Source organism: Budorcas taxicolor, chromosome 4 (assembly GCF_023091745.1).
Source record: "Budorcas taxicolor isolate Tak-1 chromosome 4, Takin1.1, whole genome shotgun sequence".
In the NCBI taxonomy this organism is placed as follows: Eukaryota; Metazoa; Chordata; class Mammalia; order Artiodactyla; family Bovidae; genus Budorcas; species Budorcas taxicolor.
The window spans coordinates 25,749,771-25,772,891 of record NC_068913.1 but is presented as its reverse complement, the minus strand read 5'-3'; the positions used below and the strand labels follow the sequence as shown (position 1 = coordinate 25,772,891).

General features: G+C 36.0%; 1 protein-coding gene across 1 annotated transcript in view; it reads left to right on the top strand.

Moving 5' to 3' along the window:
* AGMO (alkylglycerol monooxygenase) overlaps positions 1-23,121 on the top strand; it is a 393,019-nt gene that overhangs the window by 195,304 nt on the left and 174,594 nt on the right. The window contains exons 11-12 of the mRNA XM_052639089.1: positions 9,914-9,996; positions 14,526-14,631. Coding sequence (XP_052495049.1) covers positions 9,914-9,996; positions 14,526-14,631 — 189 coding nt within the window. The remainder of the gene's footprint in view (positions 1-9,913; positions 9,997-14,525; positions 14,632-23,121) is intronic.

The window sequence follows — 23,121 nt, the reverse complement described above, 5'->3', positions numbered from 1 at the left end:
AGCTTCAAAAGAAACAAAATTTGAAGCCAACAATTTCTTTCAGGAGCAAAGGTTTCTTAAAAGCAGCATGAATTACATTACTGTGAGCAATGCGTGTGTTGATGTCAAACTACTATAATGGTTAGACTTATTAATTGCTTCACCTAGGGCCTCATAATCATGTCTTCAAGTATTACATAATTATCCCATCACTGATTACTTTGTTATTTTAACTTGTTCACCTACATTATGATTAAAATATATGTGCATTAATGGAGGTTAGATAATTGAGTAACACCAGAAAAAAAGCTTTATCTTCTATATCTAAATATCTATCTAACTTTTGATATACTGATCAATACTGAGTACAGTTGGCATTATTGAATTTTTAGACTAAATATAGTCTCAAAATAAATTAACCTAATTCACAGAAATAAAAATGAAGATTTATCCATTTTGACTTTGCAAGAGAGGCCTTAATAGTAAGTTCACCAGGAGAATTTGAATGTCTAGGCCTGCATGAATGCTACTTGGATTAAAATGTAGCCAGACAGGGTGTATATTACAATATGTAACTCACTGCATGGTTTTCGCAAGATTTTTCCATTGTCGTAAAAAACTATATGAGAAACTGATGTAGATATGTCGACAAATAGAAATATCAAGTGATGAAATCCTTTTCAGATTGAAATTAGAGTTGGAGACAGCTTCATCCTTGACACAAATTAATTTTGAAAAGTGCATTTGCTTATTTCCCACACATGTTTTCCTTTGCTAAAAACATGCTGTGCAACTAGGGGGAAAAAAGTTTGCTTATTTGCAAAATTCTATAGTGCCTTTGTAGTCTCAGGGATGTTTAAAAGCATCTGAAGACGTTAAAATCCAACAGAAATATTTTTTTTCCAGATTGACTGTAGCCAATAATCACACAGAAAAAGTTGTGGCTGACTTGTAATTGCGGACCCTGCTGTAGTCTGACAGCCCTTTCTGTTGACGCATATACCAGAGTAGGTAAATACTTACTTGTTTAATGTACGCAAGTTCTGCATAAATAACTCTGAGAATCAAAAAAGCAATTTGATAGCTGCCAGAAAGATGTAAAAAGTCACATTCCTTTCTCACTGAAATTTGCAGTGCATACATTTAAATATATATTGTTTAGTTTCGTGATATGACCCACGGTCTTTCATGTTGATTTTACTTTAGTAATGCTTGGGAAGTCAATTCCTAAGCTGCCAGGGTTCACTACATGGGGTGATGTCATGAATATGGGTTTGAAATGGAAATATGGATACACTAGCATGTTTGCAAAGTAAAACTTTAAAGACAATGCTATCTTTTGCAGTAATAGACTCAAAACAGTTTGACTATTTAATAAGGTTTTACAATAGAATATGAGCTTCCCTGGTGGCTCAGATGGTAAAGAATCTGCTTGTAGTAAAGGAGACCCAGGTTCATCCCCTGGATTGGGAAGATCCCTTGGAGAAGGAAATGGCTACTTACTCCACTATTCTTGCCTAGAGAGTCCCATGGACAGAGGAGCCTAGTGGGCGACAGTTCATGAGTTGCAAAGAGTTGGACAGGACTGAGCAACTAACACTTTCAGATAATAGAATGTATAGTAAAGTTAGTGCAGATATGTCTAACACAGATTATTTAGTGATACATTTCAAGTTAATGAGGCATTTGGGATTATTCATATAAGTTTGGAAACAGGTTTTTATAGTCTTCAATTCCCCTGAATGCTGTACTCTGTAAAACATTATGGGCACTAAAATTTTGCAACCAGTGCTTTCATATTGACAGGTTTTAACAGATCCTTAGGAAAAAAAAAATCAATATATCTAGTTGTACTGTCATAACAAAGAGTGTCGCTTGCTCAGATTAGATCTAATTCAGGACCTATGTGAAATCTCTCAAGTCAGTATTCAATGCATACTGTTTTCCTCCAGTGCAGCCTACTGGGATTTAATTTAATTTCCTAAAGTTTTCAGGTGGTAACTGAAGTAATATGAAAAAAGAAATGTGAGCTAAATTGAGTATCAATTATAATTTAAAGCCATGAAATGAATGTAATAAATGTGTATTAGTAAAGGGAGGATATTAACCAAAGCTACTTGTCTAATAAGCATAGATTCCAGGAACTTAGAAAAGTGATTCTTGTGAATGCCAATGAAAAATACAGTTTTGTCCATTGTATTGAAATATGATAAAGTGGAAAATTGAAAGTTTAAAATGCCTTCTGCATCAAATAATGGAATATTAACTGAAATTAAATACATCTTCATACTATTAGTACTGTCTTAAAGTTTGGTCAGTATCAGGCAACTCCTTTAAAAGCTTTCATATAATAAATACAACCAACAATAAACTGCTTATAATTTGAATTAGTATCTCATTTTGATTTATTAAAACTATGTAAAAATTAGACATTTTAATTTAGCGTTGGAAACTCAAAATCTCAGTGCACAGATTTTGAGGGTCTTATTTAATAAAAGTTATCCTCCTGAAAAGGCAGGCTTCCCAGGTGGCGCAATGGTAAAGAATTTGCCTGGGATGCAAGAGACGTGGGTTGATCCCTGGGTCGGGGAGATCCCCTGGAGGATAGTATGGAAATCCACTCCAGTGTTCTTGCCTGGGAAATCCCATGGACTCTGAGGCCTGGCAGGCTACAGTCTATGGGGTTGCAAACAGCTGGACACAGCTGAGTGACTGAGCATCCTGAAAGCAAGTTTGCCTCTCTGAGACTGTCTTTGTTATCTTTTGTATTTTGGGGAAGAACTAAAAGGCGTATAAATGATATTTTTATTTATTTCTTAGTGAAAAAATAGAAGTATCCTATCAAGAGTATAGAAAAAGTTGGCATACTGAGTTTAGTGCAATCTTAAAACAAATACTGATAACTTAGAAAGATTCCAGTGACCCTGGAATAGTTCTAGTGAACATCCAAAAATGATAATATCAATGTGAATGTCTTCCTAAGCAAATGTCATAGGACCCGTCATTGCTAAGTTTGCTCAGCTGAGGACTAATTGCTATTCGATACTGAGGCAAGACCCTTCCATCTTCTCTACCCACTTCCCAGTGAATCATGAGGTGGTTCATTGTGCTGGTGGCAACTTGTACTAGAGCTGGCCCTGCTGTGAGCCCTGGGCATTGTGGACTCTAGTTCTCTTTTAGCCTTTGAAAGTCTCCTCATATAAGCAGGAGCTGATATACGAGACCTGATGGGCACCCTCTGCAGAAGAAGAGAGTTCTGTCTATGCAGCTGTCCCCTCTTTGTTCCCATCTACCAAACAGCCCCTCCTGGCTCAGACGGTAAAGAATCTGCCTGCAGTGCAGGTGACACAGTTTCAGTAGGGATCGGGAAGATTCCCTGGGGATTCAAGTTCTCTTGCCTGTAAAGTCCTATAGATAGAGGAGCCTGGAGGGTTGCAGTCCATGGGGTTGCAAAGAGTCAGACACGACTGAGCGACTAACTTTTTCTTCCAAACAATAGCCTCCTTGGGCTTCTCCAAAACCCCAGCTCTCCTCAAATCAGGAAGTCTACCAGGTCCCTCTGAGTTCCCTCTGGGCTGCAGCCTAGAAGCTCTCTCAAGGTAGTACCTGGGGCAATAGTTGGGGTTCATGTCTTTTGTATCCCATTTCCCTGGATTCGCTGATCTTTGTTGCCTAATATCCAGGGTCTTGAAAACGATTGCTTTGTTGATATATTTTTTATTTTGTTTTCAAGTGGAAGGGAAAATCCATCCTTATTTCTCTATTTAGTTCAGTGCACATTCATTTTTTCTCAACAGAGTAGAATCATAGCTTAATATATAACTGAAAATAATTATTCAAGTTATGCTACATTAAATTTTTTAAATAAAATTTTTGCTTTTACTTCTTACATGTTTTTGTAGAAAGTCACTAACTCCATATAAATTAATTGCTTCTTAAGTGTGCATCTGTTATACATTTTAGGCAGTATATTTTCACCTTTGATATATGTTTATTTTGCTTGCTTCTAGTTTGACATTATAGAAAATGTTCATTCTAATCGAATATCTTTATGTGTACTTCAGTAGTAACCAAAAGTTCTAAAAATGTAGAAGAAAACAATATGGTCAGTATTGATTTTTTAATAATAAAACAGGATTTTGTTTTGATATATATTATTTAGATTCATGTAGAATTACAAATTGCTTTATGGCATCACCTTGAGTTCTGCTCCTGTGTCTATGCTGCAATTCTGGGAAGCATCTTCAAGCCTTCAGGTTTCAGCTCAGGGTATCGAAAGGATGAGGGTGCGATGGTTGAATGGCATCACCAACTCAATGGACATGTGTCTGAGCAAACTACGGCAGATAGTGAAGGATGGGGAGGGAAGCCAGGCATGTTGCAGCCCATGGGGTTGCAGAGGGTCAGACATGACTTAGTGACGGACCAACAATAACTTCAATCTAAAAAAAGCCATTAGAGTCACGCGGATGATGAGGTAGCGGGGCAGGTATGCCTCCAACCAGATTTTCTTCCTTCACATCAGAGGTTACCGACATTTAAATATTAGGGAATTTTTTACCTTATTTTTACAGATGTTTGGGAAGATGAGCACTCTGAATCAAAATAATGATTTTAGTAGACTTTTTCAGACACCTTACAGTGAAACTCCTAAAAATATACCACCGTGATATAATAAAATGAAGACATTTTCATCTCTAAATCCATAGGATTATGGAAAATATTACCAAATTATCTTTGACAATAAACTTCTAAAAAAGAATTTATATAGAAGATTACTATTATTTGAGGATGTAGTGTGTGGGTCTGATATCTCTCTTTGTGAGGTTTGTTGTGTGAGAAAATAAACAAGGTCATTGTGTTGATCACCAGAATTTTTCCATGAACGAGTAAGACATTGATATCTCCATTCAAGAAGAAAACGGCTTTCTTGCTTATATACCTATGGGCAAGGAAGGACTCTCACACTTTCATTAATTGTTAAAGCAACAAGCATGTAATTTTTGCATTCCTATGTAGTTAATGTTGCCTTATGAGTATTTTTTTTCTCATCTATTTAAAGTAGAAGGGAAGTAATGTTCTTCAGGCACAAATGCATGAATGGTGATTCCTATACCAGGAAACCTAAGGAAATAAGAGCTACCAAACTGCTTGGGATTTGAAAGATAATTCTAAAGGAGAAAAATTAATTCCTTGCCTCATAAGCTTTTTATAGTTCTGGACTTCCTCATTTTTGTGATAAAGACATATTCAATGCTTAATTTACAATAATTCCATTTTAGCACTTGAGAGTGATATTCTACATGAAAGATACACTAGCAGTAAATGGTGTGAAATGGTGGTAAGCCCAGTGAAAAATGAAATTGTACTGTCATAAAAAAATTAACAAGCTTCATGTCGTTTCACCTCTTGTTTAAAACACAGGAGCCTAAGTATTTACAGTGATCAAAAAGTCTATTCTGTTTTTTTTGCTTTAGTGTAGCTGGATTATTGTCCAACCAGCAGGCATTAAAGCCGTATGGTTTCTGGGGCTGGAATTCTGACTTTCCTGCTCACTCTCATAAACTCCTATTTACCACAGTGTCTAGCAAAGGCTCAATACATATTTATACAATGAATTTGTAGAAATCAGAGAATGTCTCCTGCATTGGCAGGTGGGTTCTCTCCACTAGTGCCACCTGGGAAGCCCAACAAAGGATACTATGTGGAAAAATGTAAAAGTCCCATAGAAAAATGGACTCTTTAAGGAAACATGTGCTCTATATTGAATTCCTTTTTTGAGTAATCTGTTCCCTTTAAATTGAGTTTCTGGATGGTTTTGTTCTTTATGAAATTAAATATAGAAATATTAAAGCAGTCTATGTTTTAAATATTTAACACAAGTATTTAGTATATTAATATTGTTAATTAAACTGAATTTTTTAATTTTAAGGAACTAATATTTTTATATTAAGTTAAATATTTAATGTTTTAATATTAAACTATTAAGCCAGTTAGAATTCTATTAAAGGTATGAATAATAAACACATATGTAAAATAGCCAATCATTTGGTCAGTCACTCAACAAACATACTATTGATGTTATATGGAAAATACAACAGAAGAAAGTTATAGATCAAAATGGAGAATTACTATTTTACATAGGATGAACAAGGATATGTGATAGTTACCTGAATGAAATAAAGGAATAAACCTTAAGGATCACTGGAGGAAGTCATTTTAAGCCTAAGAAACTGTAGAAGAAATAGATTTGAGTGGAAAGTCTGTCATATACAAGGAAAAGCAGAATTTCTGATATAGCTTAAGAGTGAAAGACAGAAGTTATTCAGGGGTCATATGATAATAGTGGGTATGTTGTACAGAGGCCAGAGTAAAGACTGAACATTATTCAGAGTGAGATTTGAAGCTCGTGGGGGATTTAGAATATAAGAATGATATAACATGACTTATGTTTTTGAAGAGATAACTCTGGCTACATACTCAGGGTGGGAAGCCAGGATAGGTGGACATGCAACTTAGAATTAGAGAGGCCAGTCAGAAAGGTGTTTTAATTGTGTGTATGAGCAAATGAAAAACTGGAGGTGCCAGCCCTCAAACAAAGAGAAGCAGGCAGAGTGTGGTATGGAAGAGGAACTCAAATACAGGGTTGTAATCAGGCTAAATTTCAGGTACTTAGAAGCCATTAGGGGCTTGACAAGGCAGGCAGATAGTCATATTAAGTCGGTTTTCACACCAACACCATTAGCCAGGATGCAATTTACAGAGAGAGGAGTTCTTTATCATTTTTTGGCTCAGGGATCATAAATTCCCTTACCAAAACAAAAAAATATATTTTGTCCTGTCTCTTAATTTCCTATGATATTTGGAAGAGCTGATTGACTTTTTATTTGTGCTTCGTTATCATACTGTAATTATTAAGATTAGCTTGAGTGCTATTTGGAAAATTAGTAAAGCCTAAATATAATAGCATTGATACTTATCATGACCATTAGTTGACTTCTTACTTTATGCCAAGCACTCTTCCAAACTCATATTTTATTTGAAATATACTGAACACTTAACACAGCTTAGAAATGCTGAAAAATCTGGCCATGTTTACGTGGCTAATAGGTTCAAATAATTTCAAACCCTGCATTCTTTTAGAGCATTTAAAATCACGCTACAGGTGTGAGGCACAAATCATTTCTCCCTTCCACATGAATTTTTTTCCTAAAAGATCAAAAAGAAGCAGTAATGATATGCTAAGTCGCTTCAGTCGTGTCCCACTCTTTGCGACCCTATGGACGGTAGCCTGCCAGGCTCCTCTGTCCATGGGATTTTCCAAGCAAGAATAGTGTTATGTACATATATATATGTGTGTGTGTGTGTGTGTATTATTGTTTAGTCACTAAGTTGTATCCAACTCTTAAGACCCCATGGACTGTAGCCTGCCAGGCTCTTATATCCATGGGGTTTCCCGGCAAGAATACTGGAGTGGGTTGCCACTTCTTCTTCAATAATGGTAATAAGAAGCATGTTTTTAGAAACAAAATATTCCCCTTAAGCCAACATTCCCTTGTTGCTCAGTGGTAAAGAATCTGCCTGCAATGCAGGAGACTCAGGAGACATGGGTTTGATTCCTGGGTCAGGAAGATCCCCTAGAGGAGGAAATGGCAACCCACTCCAGTATTCTTGTCTGGAAAATCCCATGGACAGAGGAGCCTCGTGGGCTACAGTCCACAGGGTTGCAAAGAATCAGACGTGACTGAGCATACACACAAAATCTGTTCTCTGCTCAAGCACACCTCATTACTTCTACCATGGGAAAAATATTTTGTTTTGCTTTATTGTCCCAGAGAAGCCACTGCTGAATGTCACACACCTAAATAGCATTTTCCTGCTCTCCAACTCTCCACTCAAACATTGTGGAATTCACCAAATTCCCCATCCTATATCTGAGATCCAGCACTGTCTCCATTGTCCTAAGCGTCCTGACACTTTTTATTCAGATCTCTGACAACTCAATAATCGTCTTGTACTGAATTATGGCTCTGGAGGGTTAAATTCCCTTGGGAATTCTGGATGCCATCCTAGGCATATGGAGAGTGACTTGGGAAGTGTTAGAAATTGTCCATGAGAGACAGGGCTGATCCAGAAAATGATATGGAACTGGGATACTGGGTGTGAGCCGCAGTGGCAATTGGCACCTTTTGTTTATAACTTTGGACAGATGCTGCTTAGTTGTGAAAGAGTATATTAGTTAATAATGACTTGACATTACCTCTAGTTAGGAAAAAGAAAAAAGACAAATTATTTGATCACTCTATTAGCCAATGTAATACAACCTTTGGTGTTCTTATGAAACATCAATACCATCAGTGAGTAGGGAAGCCGTCCAGTGGCTGGCTGTGTATCCACCTCCTTGATTTTATTCATCTACTCTCAATCTGGAGCAGTAACCACCTGGCCCTTACACGAGTAACTTTAGTACAGACCTCTGCTTACAATCCCTTTAAGTGTGTTGCTCATATGGATTCTACCACCGTCACATTTTGGGGTCAGTTAGGTCTATTTTGAATTTCAGAGGTATCGTTTATTTCTGTGTGATGGAAAGTTACTTAGTCTTTTAAGTCTCATTTCATTTGCTTTTTGTATTCAAAGCTTATATAATACCTACTCTGCAAGTTTGCTGGGCATATAAAAAGAATTAATCTGTATAAAACACATAGCATGGAAGCTATAAAACAGTAGATGCTCAATAAACATAATTATTAAATTTTTACATGTTAAACAAAACATACAATTAATTTTGTGATTATGACAGAGAGATATGTTGTTTTTGTTACTGACTCAAAAAAGGACTTTTGACTTATAGGTAGGAATATATAGTGTGATTTAATAAAAGTGTGAGTGGATATGTGTAATCTCTTTCATGTATGTGTTCACACTCATAAACACATTCTTCTTTAAATATTTTCTTTATTAAAGGCAGCTTTGGGTTTGAAACAACAAAGAGTTGGCTGATATTTAAAATAACCATTGAAAGGTGGTATTTATTCATAAAAGGTAAGGGATTTCTCCATACATGAGGATACAGGTGTTTCAAAGAATTATGAAAGTCTAAACTTTAAAGAATTATTACCAAGAACACTTTAAGCAAAGTATCATTCAGTTCAGTTCAGTTCGGTCGCTCAGTCCTGTCTGACTCTTTGTGACCCCATGAATCCCAGCACGCCAGGCCTCCCTGTCCATCACCAACTCCTGGAGTCCACCCAAACTCATGTCCATCGAGTCGGTGATTCCATCCAGCCTTCTCATCCTCTCTTGTCCCCTTCTCCTCCTGCCCACAATCCCTCCCAGCATCAGGTCTTTCCAAAGAGTCAACTCTTCGCATGAGGTGGCCAATGTATTGGAGTTTCAGCTTTAGCATCAGTCCTTCCAAAGAACACCCAGGACTGATCTCCTTTAGGATGGACTGGTTGGACCTCCTTGCAGTCCAAGGGACTCTCAAGAGTCTTCTTCAACACCACAGTTCAAAAGCATCAATTCTTCAGCGCTCAGCTTTCTTCACAGTTCAACTCTCACATCCACACATGACCACTGGAAAAACCATAGCCTTAATTAGATGTACCTTTGTTGGCAAAGTAATGTCTCTGCTTTTGAATATGCTATCTAGGTTGGTCATAACTTTCCTTCTAAGGAGTAAGTGTCTTTTAATTTCTTGGCTGCAGTCATTAGAATTGTCTAATTCATTCTCCAAGTGCCCTACAAGGTAACTAAATGATATTAGGAAAACCAAAATATTCCTTGTATATTCAACCTTCTTGAAAAATGTCAGTAACAAGTGATGCAACAAAAATAAAATTGGCGCTGTTATTCCTGTCAGCTTTAAATTCTAATGCTCAGTTGGCTGACCTACCTAAAGAATCCATTGGTCTCTGTGTTTGTTTGACAGGTACTATCTCAGGTCACTCTCCTTCTGAGGGTTTGCTTCATTATCCTGACTTTGACCTCCATTGGATTTCTTTTGGATCAAAGGTAAAAAGTGAAATTCTTTCCTCTTATGTAACTTTGTAATGTGATTTTTAAAATATTTGTGAAAATTTAAAATTCAGCAAACATTTGTTATTAAAAGAGTAAAGCTGAAACTGCAAATTCACACTTTCATTTTAAATGTAACAGAGTAGTGGTTTGTCTGATTTTATATCAAGTGTTCATTATAAATCTAAGCCTTTTAGATGAAATTTAGGTTTTTCAAATATATTAAGAAAACCCATTAAATAAAATGATTAATTTGGCAAAACATAGAGTATAACTCTGAGTACTAAATAAAATATAAAAAAGATTTGAGTATTTTCCTTTGCTATTGAATAGTTCACAATATATGCCTAAATGTATGTATAGTTGTTTCTCGGTAGCCATTGGAGGTTGGTTCCAGAACCTAGCCCCTCATACCAAAATTTGCAGATGCTCAAGTCCCTTATATAAAATGATGTATATATGCACAGAACCTATGCATAGGCTCCCATAAATTTAAATCATCTTTAGATCACTTATAATACCTAATACAATGTATACTGTATTATAAATCAGTATACATTGCTGTATATATGTATAAATGCTATGTAAATAGTTGCTGGCAGTGGCAAATCCAAGTTTTGTGTTTTGAAACTTTCTGAAATTTTTAAAAAATATGTTTTCATCTTAGATTGGTTGAATCTGAGATGCAAAACCCATGATTATGGAGGGCCACCAGTGTATTTAAAGTTTATGTTCTTACCCTCATACAGTACAGTATAAAAAATGTATTTATTTTTATCATTTATTTTGTTTGGCTTTTCATCCCTACTTTTCTGTACTAGAAATAAAATATATACTGAGCCACAGGAAATAGAAAACTGAGTCAGAAGACAATCTGAAATGATAACCCGGATCCAAAGCATCAGGATCACATTTTAAGGATCAAAATTCTATTGTTTGCATATACTTACTAAAATGATCAATCAGCAATAGCAACAGTATACTGCTTTTTAATGAAGACTTTTTTATTTCCATGGATACAAATAAATAAGCTGAATAGCAGGCTATAGATTTTATTGCAATAGATCCTAAGGTATAGTAAGTTATGGTATTCAGTTCAGTTCAGTTCAGTTCAGTTGCTCAGTCGTGTCTGACTCTTTGCAACCCCATGAACCACAGCATGCCAGGCCTCCCTGTCCATCACCAATTCCTGGAGTTCACTCAAACTTCTGTCCATTGAGTCGGTGACGCCATCCAGCCATCTCATCCTTTGTCGTCCCCTTTTCCTCCTGCCCCAAATCCCTGCCTTTGGCCTTATTTAGGAATTTATACTATGTCATGGTGGAAAGGAAGTGAAATATTGACAATTTTCCTTTGAAACTGAGAACCAGTTAGATATGTTTGTTATTTAACGTTGGCCTGGAAACTGTCAGTGGAGAAATGAAACAGAAAGAAAGAAAAGGCATAGAGATTTGAAAGGAATTAATAAACTAATTAGAAAACTAATTTATATTAATTAATCTAGAAATCTGGGTAGTGAATTAATTAGAAAATCCAAGGAATCTATAGGGAATGTATTCAAATTAATGGATGAATTTAAGAAAAGTTTTAAATAAATTATCAACTACATTTTTATATACTAGAAAATATAAAAAGTTTATGCAAAAGATCAAATATACCAAATACCGAGAAAAAACAGTCCTAAAAAATGAGTAGTATATCTCTAAACCATACTATAAAACTACTGAATATTATGAAAAATAAAGAATTAAAAAATGGAGAGATACTATATTCATAGATTGGAGTACTCAATTTTGTGAAGATTACAGTCACAGCAGTTAGTTTACATACTCAGTGCAATTTGGATTAAAATTATAAAAGTTTTCTTTCCTGTAGAATTTGACAGACTCTTTCTAAAATATATATATATGGAAATGCAAAGGCCTAATAATAGCCAACACAGTCTTGAGATTTTTTTATGGCAGAAGCTGAGCTACTGGCTATCAAGATATATTATAAATTTATAATAATTAAACATGTTTTATTGGGATAAAGGTTAGAGCAGAGAATCTAGAAACAGATCTACGCATATATAAAGAATTGATTTCTGACAAAGTCATCCCTGAAGAGCTATGGGAAAAGGAAAATGCTGTCTTTTCAGCACATGGTCTTAGAAAAATTGGATTTCCAAATAGGAATAAGAAGAATAAACTTGACAAATAATTCACTCCATAAAAATTAATTCTGGTTTCAGGGGAATGTAGACTTTAAAGTGAGAGGAAAGTCAGTACAGATTCCAGCAGATAGCATAGTAATATATGTCTATTACCTTGGAGTAGGTAAAAATATTGAATGGTCCACAACAATCCATAATATAGATAAAATTGGTGAATTAGGTTATAATAATATTATGAAAGTCAGTTCTTCAAAAATTAACTCTTCCTAAGGCAGTAAAAAAATAAAATTTTGAGGTAGGAAAAGTTGTTTGGAATTTTTTATAAACTTCAAAGATCTTACGTCAAAAATGTCTAAAATGAAAAGAATTTACAATACAAGCTGTGAAATGCTTATACTCTGCAGAAGGTGGTTTATATTGGGATACCTAATTTGAAGAATGTTTGTGTATTTCATTAAATTTGGCTGTTCAATCCCAGGTGTATACTAACCAATACAACCAAAGGCATATAAAAGAATGTTCAGAAAGCATTGTTCTTAATTTAAAAATGTGGCTAACAATCTAAATGTCCTTCCCGAGGTGAATGGATGTGTGAATATTGGTCTCTTCACACAGCAGAATACTGTGCACAAGTGAAGAATGAGCTGCTGCTATATGCAGAAATGTAGATGTATCTCACTAACAATACAGATTAAAAGATACTAGTACCAAAAAAGTGCACATGATATAATTCCATTTACAAAAAATAGAAAAAAAGATAAAAGTAAAAAATAGTTTTTAGGAATTTATGCTAAATCAATAAAAATGTAAATAAAAAGGTAGGAGATGGTATGAGTACCATAAACGATAAACAAAAGGTAGTGATTCTTTCTGCAACAGAGGGAGGGCGGAACACTGAAGAGCTGAGATGTGCCTAGGGGTGCTGATATTGAGTGGTGTTCATATGGTTGTTTGTTTGTTGAAAGTCATTGGGCTGTATATTTCTGTTTTGTGTGCTTCTTCCTATGTATGTTTTAATTCACAATATAAAAGGCCATAGAACAGAATTAATAAAAATAAATTGTTTTAAAATAGAAATTTTATTTTCTGTTTTATCATTAAAAATTACCCAAATATCAATTAGAAAATAGTTTACAGTGATGATACAAAATTATTTTACAAAGGGAGAAATTTCTTAACTTTTTGCACATACACAAAACTCATACTGCTGGGGCTGCTGCTAAGTCGCTTCAGTCGTGCCCGATTCTGTGCGACCCCATCGACGGCAGCCCACCAGGCTCCCCCATCCCTGGGATTCTCCAGGCAAGAACACTGGAGTGGGTTGCTATTTCCTTTTCCAATGCATGAAAGGGAAAAGTTAAAGTCAAGTTGTTCAGTCGTGTCCAACTTTTCGCGACCCCATGGACTGCAGCCTACCAGGCTCCTCTGTCCATGGGATTCTCCAGGCAAGAGTACTGGAGTGGGTTGCCAGTGCCTTCTCCGAAAAATTGTACTACTATATTCTGAATTACTAAATAAAATATAGCTATATTATAATGATATTCATTCAATAATATTTTATTAGAAAATGTACCTGTCATAAAAATACCATTTGCCTTTTATGAAAATATGTAATTATACAAGAAGTGTTGGTTGAATTCATTGTGAAGCCTATTTGAATCTGATAAAGCAGCTTTTCACTACTGCTATTATAAGGCAATTTATAAATGCCTATATATGACCCTCAACTTTATTTTAAATACACATACCTATTTTATGTATGTCATAATTTGAGTTTCAAGAATTCTGCATTATAAAGAAAACATTCATCACAAAATTATTGACAAAGATTTATATTCATGCTACCTATGATATCAGAATTAACAACATATTATCATGTTCCCAATATTTCACTATTCAAGCATTTATTATTTTAGACTAGTTAACTATATCAGCCCTCCTAAGTAGTCATTTATTAAATGAATGAAATATTAAGATATTGGGTGAGTGAGGGGAGTCTAGTCTCTAAACCCTAGAAATTTAGTTGTCTGATATTTTATTTTTTAGTTGAAAATGTTTCACCCCAATTCATCAATGCTCAAACTAAGTAATACATTGATCAATAATAGATTTTCTTTAAAAAGATGCATTTTGTGTCTTAGTTTAATGCCTGTTTACAAATAGCTTCAGAGGTACATACTCCTCAAGTATATTAAAACACTAGGGGTTTATTGAAAATGAAAACAAGTTATTAATTATTAAAATAATCAGTGAATTATTAACAATTTATAGTTATGAAAATAAATATATTAATAAACCAATACATTTTATTATATAACAGGAAAATAAAGAACATTCAAAAGTAATGCATGTAAATGACATTTCATTTCAGACCTAAGGCAGCTGTTCTGGAAACTTTCCGTTGCTTGGTGTTCCTAATGCTCTGTAGATCAGGTCATCTGAAACCTTGCATCTCTTCTTTGTCATTTGCTTTTGAGGTAAGATATTTGCTTTAGATAGCTGTAGCAAGATTAAGAATTGGTTGCATATTTAACTCATCCATTCAACAATGTTTTTGTCTATTTATTCTGTGACTATTACATGTGGGAGATTTTTACCCATTCACTTACAGTACTTACTTGTTGTGTTCCCTTGAGCTAGTTAATATTGTTGAGTCTTAGTTTTTTGTTCTCTAAATTTGGGTTAATATCATTAACCTTCATAAAACAGTTGGAAAAATTGCATCGCATGATGTTTATAAAGAAATTAGGCCATATAGTTTTTTCTCAACAAGTAGCAAAAGTGATTTTTACAAAAAAGTTCTTGGCAGAGACTGTACCATTTGAGACTTTCCCTTTTTAGGCTCTTAAGTAAAAATTGTGATTAAGATATTTTGTCCCCCAAAAAAGAGACATTTTGTCAAGTACCTGCAAATTAATAGTTCTTTAGAAATTAAATCATTAATGTCATTGAGGTCTTTCTACAACTGAAAATATGTTTAATTTGACCTTGTGTTGTTAGGAATAAAACTTGTCTTCTAAGAACTACATAGAAACTTTGAATACATATTTATGACTTCAGATCTTAGATGTCTGTTTAAAATATTATTTTTATCACTAATGCTTTAATGGACAAGGTTTTAGTCTTTTAAATTTAAGGTTATATCGTTTAACTTTGGTGCTAAGAAACCTGCCAACATCCCTGGAATGTGCATTGTGTAACCTTATTTAAGCATGAAACATAAATGCTAACATTTTCTCCAATGTTAATGGAAAAATTGAAGTAGACACTTTCATAACTGAGTAAAAGTTATGAGTTGGGACTGACTGTTTGGAAGAGAATTCAGTGATATGTGTCAAATTGCAAATACTCTTACCCTTTGATCCAACTTCACTCCTAGGAATTTATGCTACACAAATGATATATGTGTGTGAATTAATGTATATGGGATATTAGTCATTTGTAATGGAATGCTGAAAACAGTCATTAACAATCATTAATGTCCAATTAAGCCATTAATAGGAAACTGCTTAAAAATTATGGTTAACATAATGAAGAAGAATATGCATTCAGCAGAGGAAACAGGGAAGTCTTTAATACCAGTATGGAGCATTTATTAAAAATGCATATATATTTGAGCTTGCTCCATCATAGGGATGGCCTTCCCTACTGGCTCAGCAGTAAGGAATCTGTCTGCAGTGCAAGAGATGGAGGTTTGATCTCTGAGTCAGGAAGATCCCATGCAGAAGAAAATGGCAACCCGCTCCAGTATTCTTGCCTGGGAAATCCCATGGACAGAGGAACCTGGAGGGCTACAGTCCATGGGGTGGCAGAGTCGGACATGACTTAGCAACTAAACAACAATAACAACAGGTGTGTGTGTGTGTGTGTGTGTGTGTGTGTGTGTGTAAATATATATATATAAAATGGAGAGAGAGAAAAGAGAGAAAGAATAAGACATGATATAGGAGAGTCTGAAATATGTGAAGTGTGCTGCCATACAAAGCACATTGTATAAAAATGAAGAAGGGGAGTAATATGCATATAAATATTTTTGTATGTTTGCAAATATTTCCAGAAATATAGTCAAGATTCTAATAAATGGTTGCCTGTGGGAAAGTGAACTGTGTGGCTCAAAGAAAGGACTAGAGGAAAGATTATTCATTAAGCTAATATTTTTGGTACCTTAAACTTTATGAACCATGTAAATATAATTCTATTTCTAAAAGTATCTGAATTAAAAGTGATGAAGCATTAAATCTTAGAATATCATTGGATATTGGATATCATTGAATATTGGATATCATCTAATCTATGTATTTAAGTAGGCATTAAATAAAATTTATACATCTACATATATTTTGTTTCTTGAGGTTACAACCCAAAATTGAAATGAAAAAGCATAAACTGTACACGTTTAATGAAGTTTAGAAATATAAATGCCAAAAAACCTTAAAATCTAAAATCATAGCGTTTTCACATTCTGTAGAAGGGAAGATATTCTAATTGTAGGGATGAAACAGAGTAATTCCACTTAATAAACCTACTCTTGGGTATATTGTGATAGTTTATCTTAAATGCTCCAAAACAATGAGAGAACGTAGGTTCTTAAGTTATCCATGTTGTAAATGTGAAAATATATGATTACAAAAACACTGGGGTTTTTGGTGGTGGGATGGTGAAGGATCCAACTTTTGACTGGGATGAAATCTAGGGTTGAAATGCTGTCTTTTTACGTAAGTTAGTCAGTAGGTGAAAGTGAATGTTAAGACTTGAGCCACATTGTCTAAATTTGATTCCTGGCTCAGGAACTTACTGGCTGTGTGTCCCTGCAGTTACTTGATCACTTAAAGATTCTTAGCCTTAACTTCCTCATCTGTAAAGGGAGAAACTAATAATGTTTATCAAATAGGGTTTTGAGAATTAAATGTGACAATCTATGTAAGAAATTTAGTACAGTGCTTAACACATAGTACGTGCTTAATAAATGTACAGCTCAGTTCAGTTCAGTCACTCAGTCGTGTCTGACTCTGCAAAGCCATGGACTGCAGTACACCAGGCCTCCCTGTCCATCACCAACTCCTGGAGTTTACTCAAATTAATGTCCATCGTGTCGGTGATGCCATCCAGCCATCTCATCCTCTGTCGTCCCCTTTTCCTCCTGCCCTCAATCTTTATCAGCATCAGGGTCTTTTCCAGTGAGCCAGTTTTTTACATCAGGTGGCCAAAGTATTGGAGTTTCAGCTTCAGCATCAGTCCTTCCAATGAATATTCAGGACTGATTTCGTTTAGGATGTAGCGGTTGGATCTCCTTGCAGTCCAAGGGACTCTCAAGAGTCTTCTCCAACCCCACAGTTCAAAAGCATCAATTCGTCAGCACTCAGCTTTCTTTATAGTCCAACTCTCACATCCATACATGACTACTGGAAAAACCGTAGCTTTGACTAGACGAACCTTTGCTGCTAAAGTAATGTCTCTGCTTTTAAACATGCTAATGTTAGGCTCTATTATTATTATTTTATATAAACTTAAGGATCCCTTGAAATAATTCTTTGGCTTGTCACAAGATCCAAAATCAAGTTTGGGAACAACTGACATGGGGTTGAGAAGAAGCAACAATGTTGACCATAAAATTATGGTTATTAATTCTTAGCTTGATACTCACTTTGTTGGACATTGGGTTTTGTGCCTCAGATCATTTACCTATAAGATAGGTTTCATGAGAACTAATGTGCATGGAACTTATGCTATGTTCTAAACAGCATATTTGCATTATTCCATTTAGTCCTCATATCAAACTCATGATGTGGTAACTATTATTTATTTTTATAATGGCAAATGAGTAACAGGTTGACTCACTGTTTGAATTCACATAGGTAGTATGCAAAGAAGGCAGGATACCACACAGGCAGTCTGACACCACAGCTCTTGACCACTGAGCAATGCTTTCTTCTGTGTATTGACAGCAGTACTCAGCTACCTGAAGGGGTTTAGATGAAATTTCAGATGCAATGTAGCAAAAGTACCTTGAAAAATGTGGAGAGCTAAAAAGTCTTATTGATTTAACTGCAAAGTTTTGAAAAGACTCATAGTGTGAAAAAGTTGCCTCTGAATTATCTTTGGTTTATGATTCAGGGAAGGGAGGACCATGGCAAAATATTTCCAGAAAGGCACACACCTGGCCACTTCTTCAAGAGCAGGTATTGCCTGCTATTTGCCACTAAAACATGTCCTTAAAGTGGTGTAATAATGATATCTACACCATGTGGCTCGGTGGAAAAATTGAATGACACAAAGAACATAGGAAGCACTTGATATATTTTAGTTATCATTATTCATATTGCTGTTATTATTGTTATAAAAAGTATCTGCACTACTGGTATCATCATTAAAATATATATTGAACCACTGAATTTCCAAGATTAAACCTGAATAAGTCTTCTGTGACTAGAGGTCAATAATTAGATGGTAAAGACTAGACAAGTATTTTATTATCAACTTTTTGTACCTGGGGAACCTTTTTAAAGTTCAAAAAATTAGAAACAGTTAGCAGTTCTTATTTCTTAACTGTGAATTTCAAATTTGTGTTTTCCTCACACTTTTATATCTTAGAAATTTATGTACATCTTTGCCATTTATCAGAGTTTTACTAAACCAGTTCATTGCACCCACAAGCTGTACAAAAACCTAATGCATGGCCTTAGTAACTCCATTCATTATAAATTAGGAATGAGTGACAGGAGTGATTATCCTACAAGGACACAGTGTTCTCGTCAATTTTCCTTGAATCTATCACTAGAATAACTGACACTGAAGTAATTAATCCTCTCTTTCTTTTATAAATCAATGTTGTATATGTTGGCAACATCAGCTAGTAGCCCTATGACTTCTATATTTGTCTCAAGGACTGGTGGCAGGTTGTTATATTGCTTTATTATGTAAGCCAAATTTCATAGGTGTGCATGACAAGAGTTCTATACTAAAGAGGCATACTGCCGGCCACACTTACAGCTAAAAACTCATGTACACAAGCGTACACAGACTGGAGAATTGGCCTTAAATTATTTTTCACTTAGATTGTAAAAGAGCTCTTAGGTAATTACAAGTCAGAAATACAGAGTAAAATTTGAATCTGATCCTGTGAGTACCTATGGAAGTTTTTGTCCTCTTTAGCTTGGATCCACAGAACATTAAGTAAGGGTGTGGTTCTCTTGGTATTTATAAGTAAAATTTACTGCTATACCAGTACACAGTTGTCTGTCTAGTTTGTGCAACAATGAGTCTGTGCCCTTGTACATTTCTCTTTGGATAGATCAATAAGTATATTGACTGACTCACATAATTTTTTTTCTTCAAAACTTGCTGTATTATGGATATGAAATTGGACATGAAAGCAATCCCTTCATTCTTTTCATCCCTCATTTATAACTCACATAAGCACACACATTTTTCTTTTCTGTTGACTCAGGTATAATTTGTTCTAAAATCACCTGTGGATTTGTGATAAATTTTATCAATAGGCTTAAAGGTGTCTAACCTTATAGACACTTAAAGAGAAGATAGCAAAGTGAAAGATAAGTAGATATTTTGATAACTATATAGGTATATAAGATAATGAGAAATACTTGTTTGCATATATTTTGATACTATGTATATTTTGTTTCATTAACTTTTTATTTAATTAAGGAGATAGTTTCAGTTCAGTTCAGTTCAGTTGCTCAGTCACGTCTGAATCTTTGTGACCCCATGAATCACAGCACACCAGGCCTCCCTGTCCATCACCAACTCCTGGACTTCACTCAAATTCATGTCCATCGAGTCAGTGATGCCATCCAGCCATCTCATCCTCTGTCGTCCCCTTCTCCTCCTGCTCCCAATCCCTCCCAGCATCAGAGTCTTCTCCAATGAGTCAACTCTTTGCATGAGGTGGCCAAAGTATTGGAGTTTCAGCTTCAGCATCATTCCTTCCAAAGAAATCCCAGGGCTGATCTCCTTTAGACTGGACTGGTTGGATCTCCTTGCAGTCCAAGGGACTCTCAAGAGTCTTCTCCAACACCACAGTTCAAAAGCATCAATTCTTTGGCGCTCAGCTTTCTTCACAGTCCAACTCTCACATCCATACATGATCATTGGAAAAACCATAGCCTTGACTAGACGGACCTTTGTTGGCAAAGTAATGTCTCTGCTTTTCAATATGCTATCTAGATTGGTCATAACTTTCCTTCCAAGGAGTAAGCGTCTTTTAATTTCATGGCTGCAATCACCATCTGCCGTGATTTTGGAGCCCCCAAAAATAAAGTCTGACACTATTTCCACTGTTTCCCCATCTCCTTCCCATGAAGTGATGGGACCAGATGCTATGATCTTTGTTTTCTGAATGTTGAGCTTTAAGCCAACTTTTTCACTCTCCTCTTTTACTTTCATCAAGTGGCTTTTTAGTTCCTCTTCACTTTCTGCCATAAGAGTGGTGTCATCTGCATATCTGAAGTTATTGATGTTTCTCCTGGCAATCTTGATTCCAGCTTGTGCTTCTTCCAGTCCAGCGTTTCTCATGATGTACTCTGCATAGAAGTTAAATAAGCAGGGTAACAATCTATAGCCTTGACGTACTCCTTTTCCTCTTTGGAACCAGTCTGTTGTTCCATGCCCAGTTCTAACTGTTGCTTCCTGACCTGCATATAGGTTTCTCAAGAGGCAGGTCAGGTGGTCTGGTATTCCCATCTCTTTCAGAATTTTCCACAGTGTATCGTGATCCACACAGTCAAAGGCTTTGGCATAGTCAATGAAGCAGAAATAGATGATTTTCTGGAACTCTCTTGCTTTTTCGATGATCCAGTGGATGTTGGCAATTTGATGTCTGGTTCCTCTGCCTTTTCCAAAACCAGCTTGAACATCTGGAAGTTCACGGTTCACGTATTGCTGAAGCCTGGCTTGGAGAATTTTTTTTTTTTAATTTTTATTTTTACTTGATTTTGCTTTATAATACTGTATTGGTTTTGCCATACATTGACATGAATCTGCCACAGGTGTACATGAGTTCCCAATCCTGAACCCCCCTCCCACCTCCCACCCCATATCATCTCTCTGGATCTTCCCCGTACACCAGCCCCAAGCATCGTGTATCCTGTATCGAACATAGACTGGCGATTCATTTCTTACATGATAGTATGCATGTTTCAGTGCCATTCTGGCTTGGAGAATTTTGAGCATGACTTTACTAGCGTGTGAGATGAGTGCAATTGTGCAGTAGTTTGAGCATTGGAGATAGCTTAGAATACTGGGGAAAAAAAAAAAACATTGATTTTGAAGTCACACAAATCTAAGTGCCATCTCCAGCTCTGCCAATTGGTTTTATGACCCTGAGTGATTATCTAAAATAAACACACCTTAATTCTCTACATGAAAAAGGAGAATAAAAAACAGATGAAAGTTTATTCTTATATTCAAAGGAGTAAGAAGATAGTCTGTAAAACCTACCATAATATCTGGCATGTAAGTAATAATTGTATCAACTTATCTATATAATATACCCATACAAACTACGTACATACATTTAAAATAATATTTTGAGGACTACATCATTTAAAGCAATGAAAACATGAACCTGAGAATATCTGCTTATTAGTTGATCCCAAAAGGACATGCCATGTCTATAAATTTAGACCTCAAAATTTTTTAAAATCTGATTTACACTTTTTGTTGAAATCATAAAGATGGAAGCATATCACTGTAAAAAATGTTACTGGCTCAGTCATGTTTGACTCTCTGCAACCCCATGGACTGTAGCCTTGTTCATGGAATTCTCCAGGCAGGAATATTGGACTGGGTAGCCATTCTCTTCTCCAGAGGATATTTATGGCACAGGGACAGACCTGGAGCAGATTCTTTACCGTCTGAGCCACCAGGGAAGCCCCATCATTTTAAAATGGTAAACAAACTTGTATCTGCTGAAGATGCACACAAGAGGTGGGCAGGATTTGAACAAGCAGAGGGGAAGGTGAAGAGCACTTGACTGGCTGAAGGGAGATTACAGGGAAAGGTCTGGGGGCAAGGGTGACCATGAATGGTCTGAGTGGTGAGATGAACCTAGTAAGAAAAGCCCAGATAAATAAATCCTTGCAGAAGACAGAACCAGCTTGCCTAATGCTCTAAGTGACAAAAGGAAACATTTATTCAGTACTCACTGATTGCCTGGGCTGGGCAAAAGCACAGCAAAAGCCTTGTCTGTGTGGAGCTTGATTTTAATAAGTGTAGTGTTAATTTTTGATTTCTGGAAAAACTTACCACAAATTTAATCACTTAATACTAAACACATTCACTGTCTAACAGTTTCCAGAGATTGGGAGGTCAGGCACTGTTTAAACTTCATGCTCATCTCTCTGCTTTGGGTCTCAAAAGGCTGCATTGCAGGTGTTGGCTAGATAGCATTTTCATCTTGGGATTTAACTATGGAAAAATCCATTTCCAGCTCTCTCAGGTTGTTGACAGAATTCATTGCTTTGCACTCGTATGACTTGGGGCCTCACTTTCTGGGGCTTTTGACTGCAGGCTGCCCTGGAGGTCCCCGAGGCCGCCTGTGGGTCCTGGCCATGTGGGCTTCCTCCACATGATGGTCTACTTCATCAGGCTCCAAGGAGAAACTCTCCCTTTGGGGAAGGCTCAGACCCTCTTTTAAAGGCTTTCACCTGTTACAGCCGGGCTCATCCAGGATCAGTTCAGTTCAGTCGCTCAGTCATGTCCGATTCTTTGCGACCCCATGGACTTCAGCGCGCCAGCCTTCCCTGTCCATCAGCAACTCCCGGAGCTTACTCACACTCATGTCCATTGTGTTGGTGATGCCATCCAACCATCTCATCCTCTGTTGGATGAGATCCAGCCTTCTCCTCCTGCCTTCAATAGTTCCCAGCATCAGGGTCTTTTCCAATGAGTCGGTTCTTCGCTTCAGGTGGCCAAAGGATTGGAGTTTCAGCTTCAGCATCAGTCCTTCC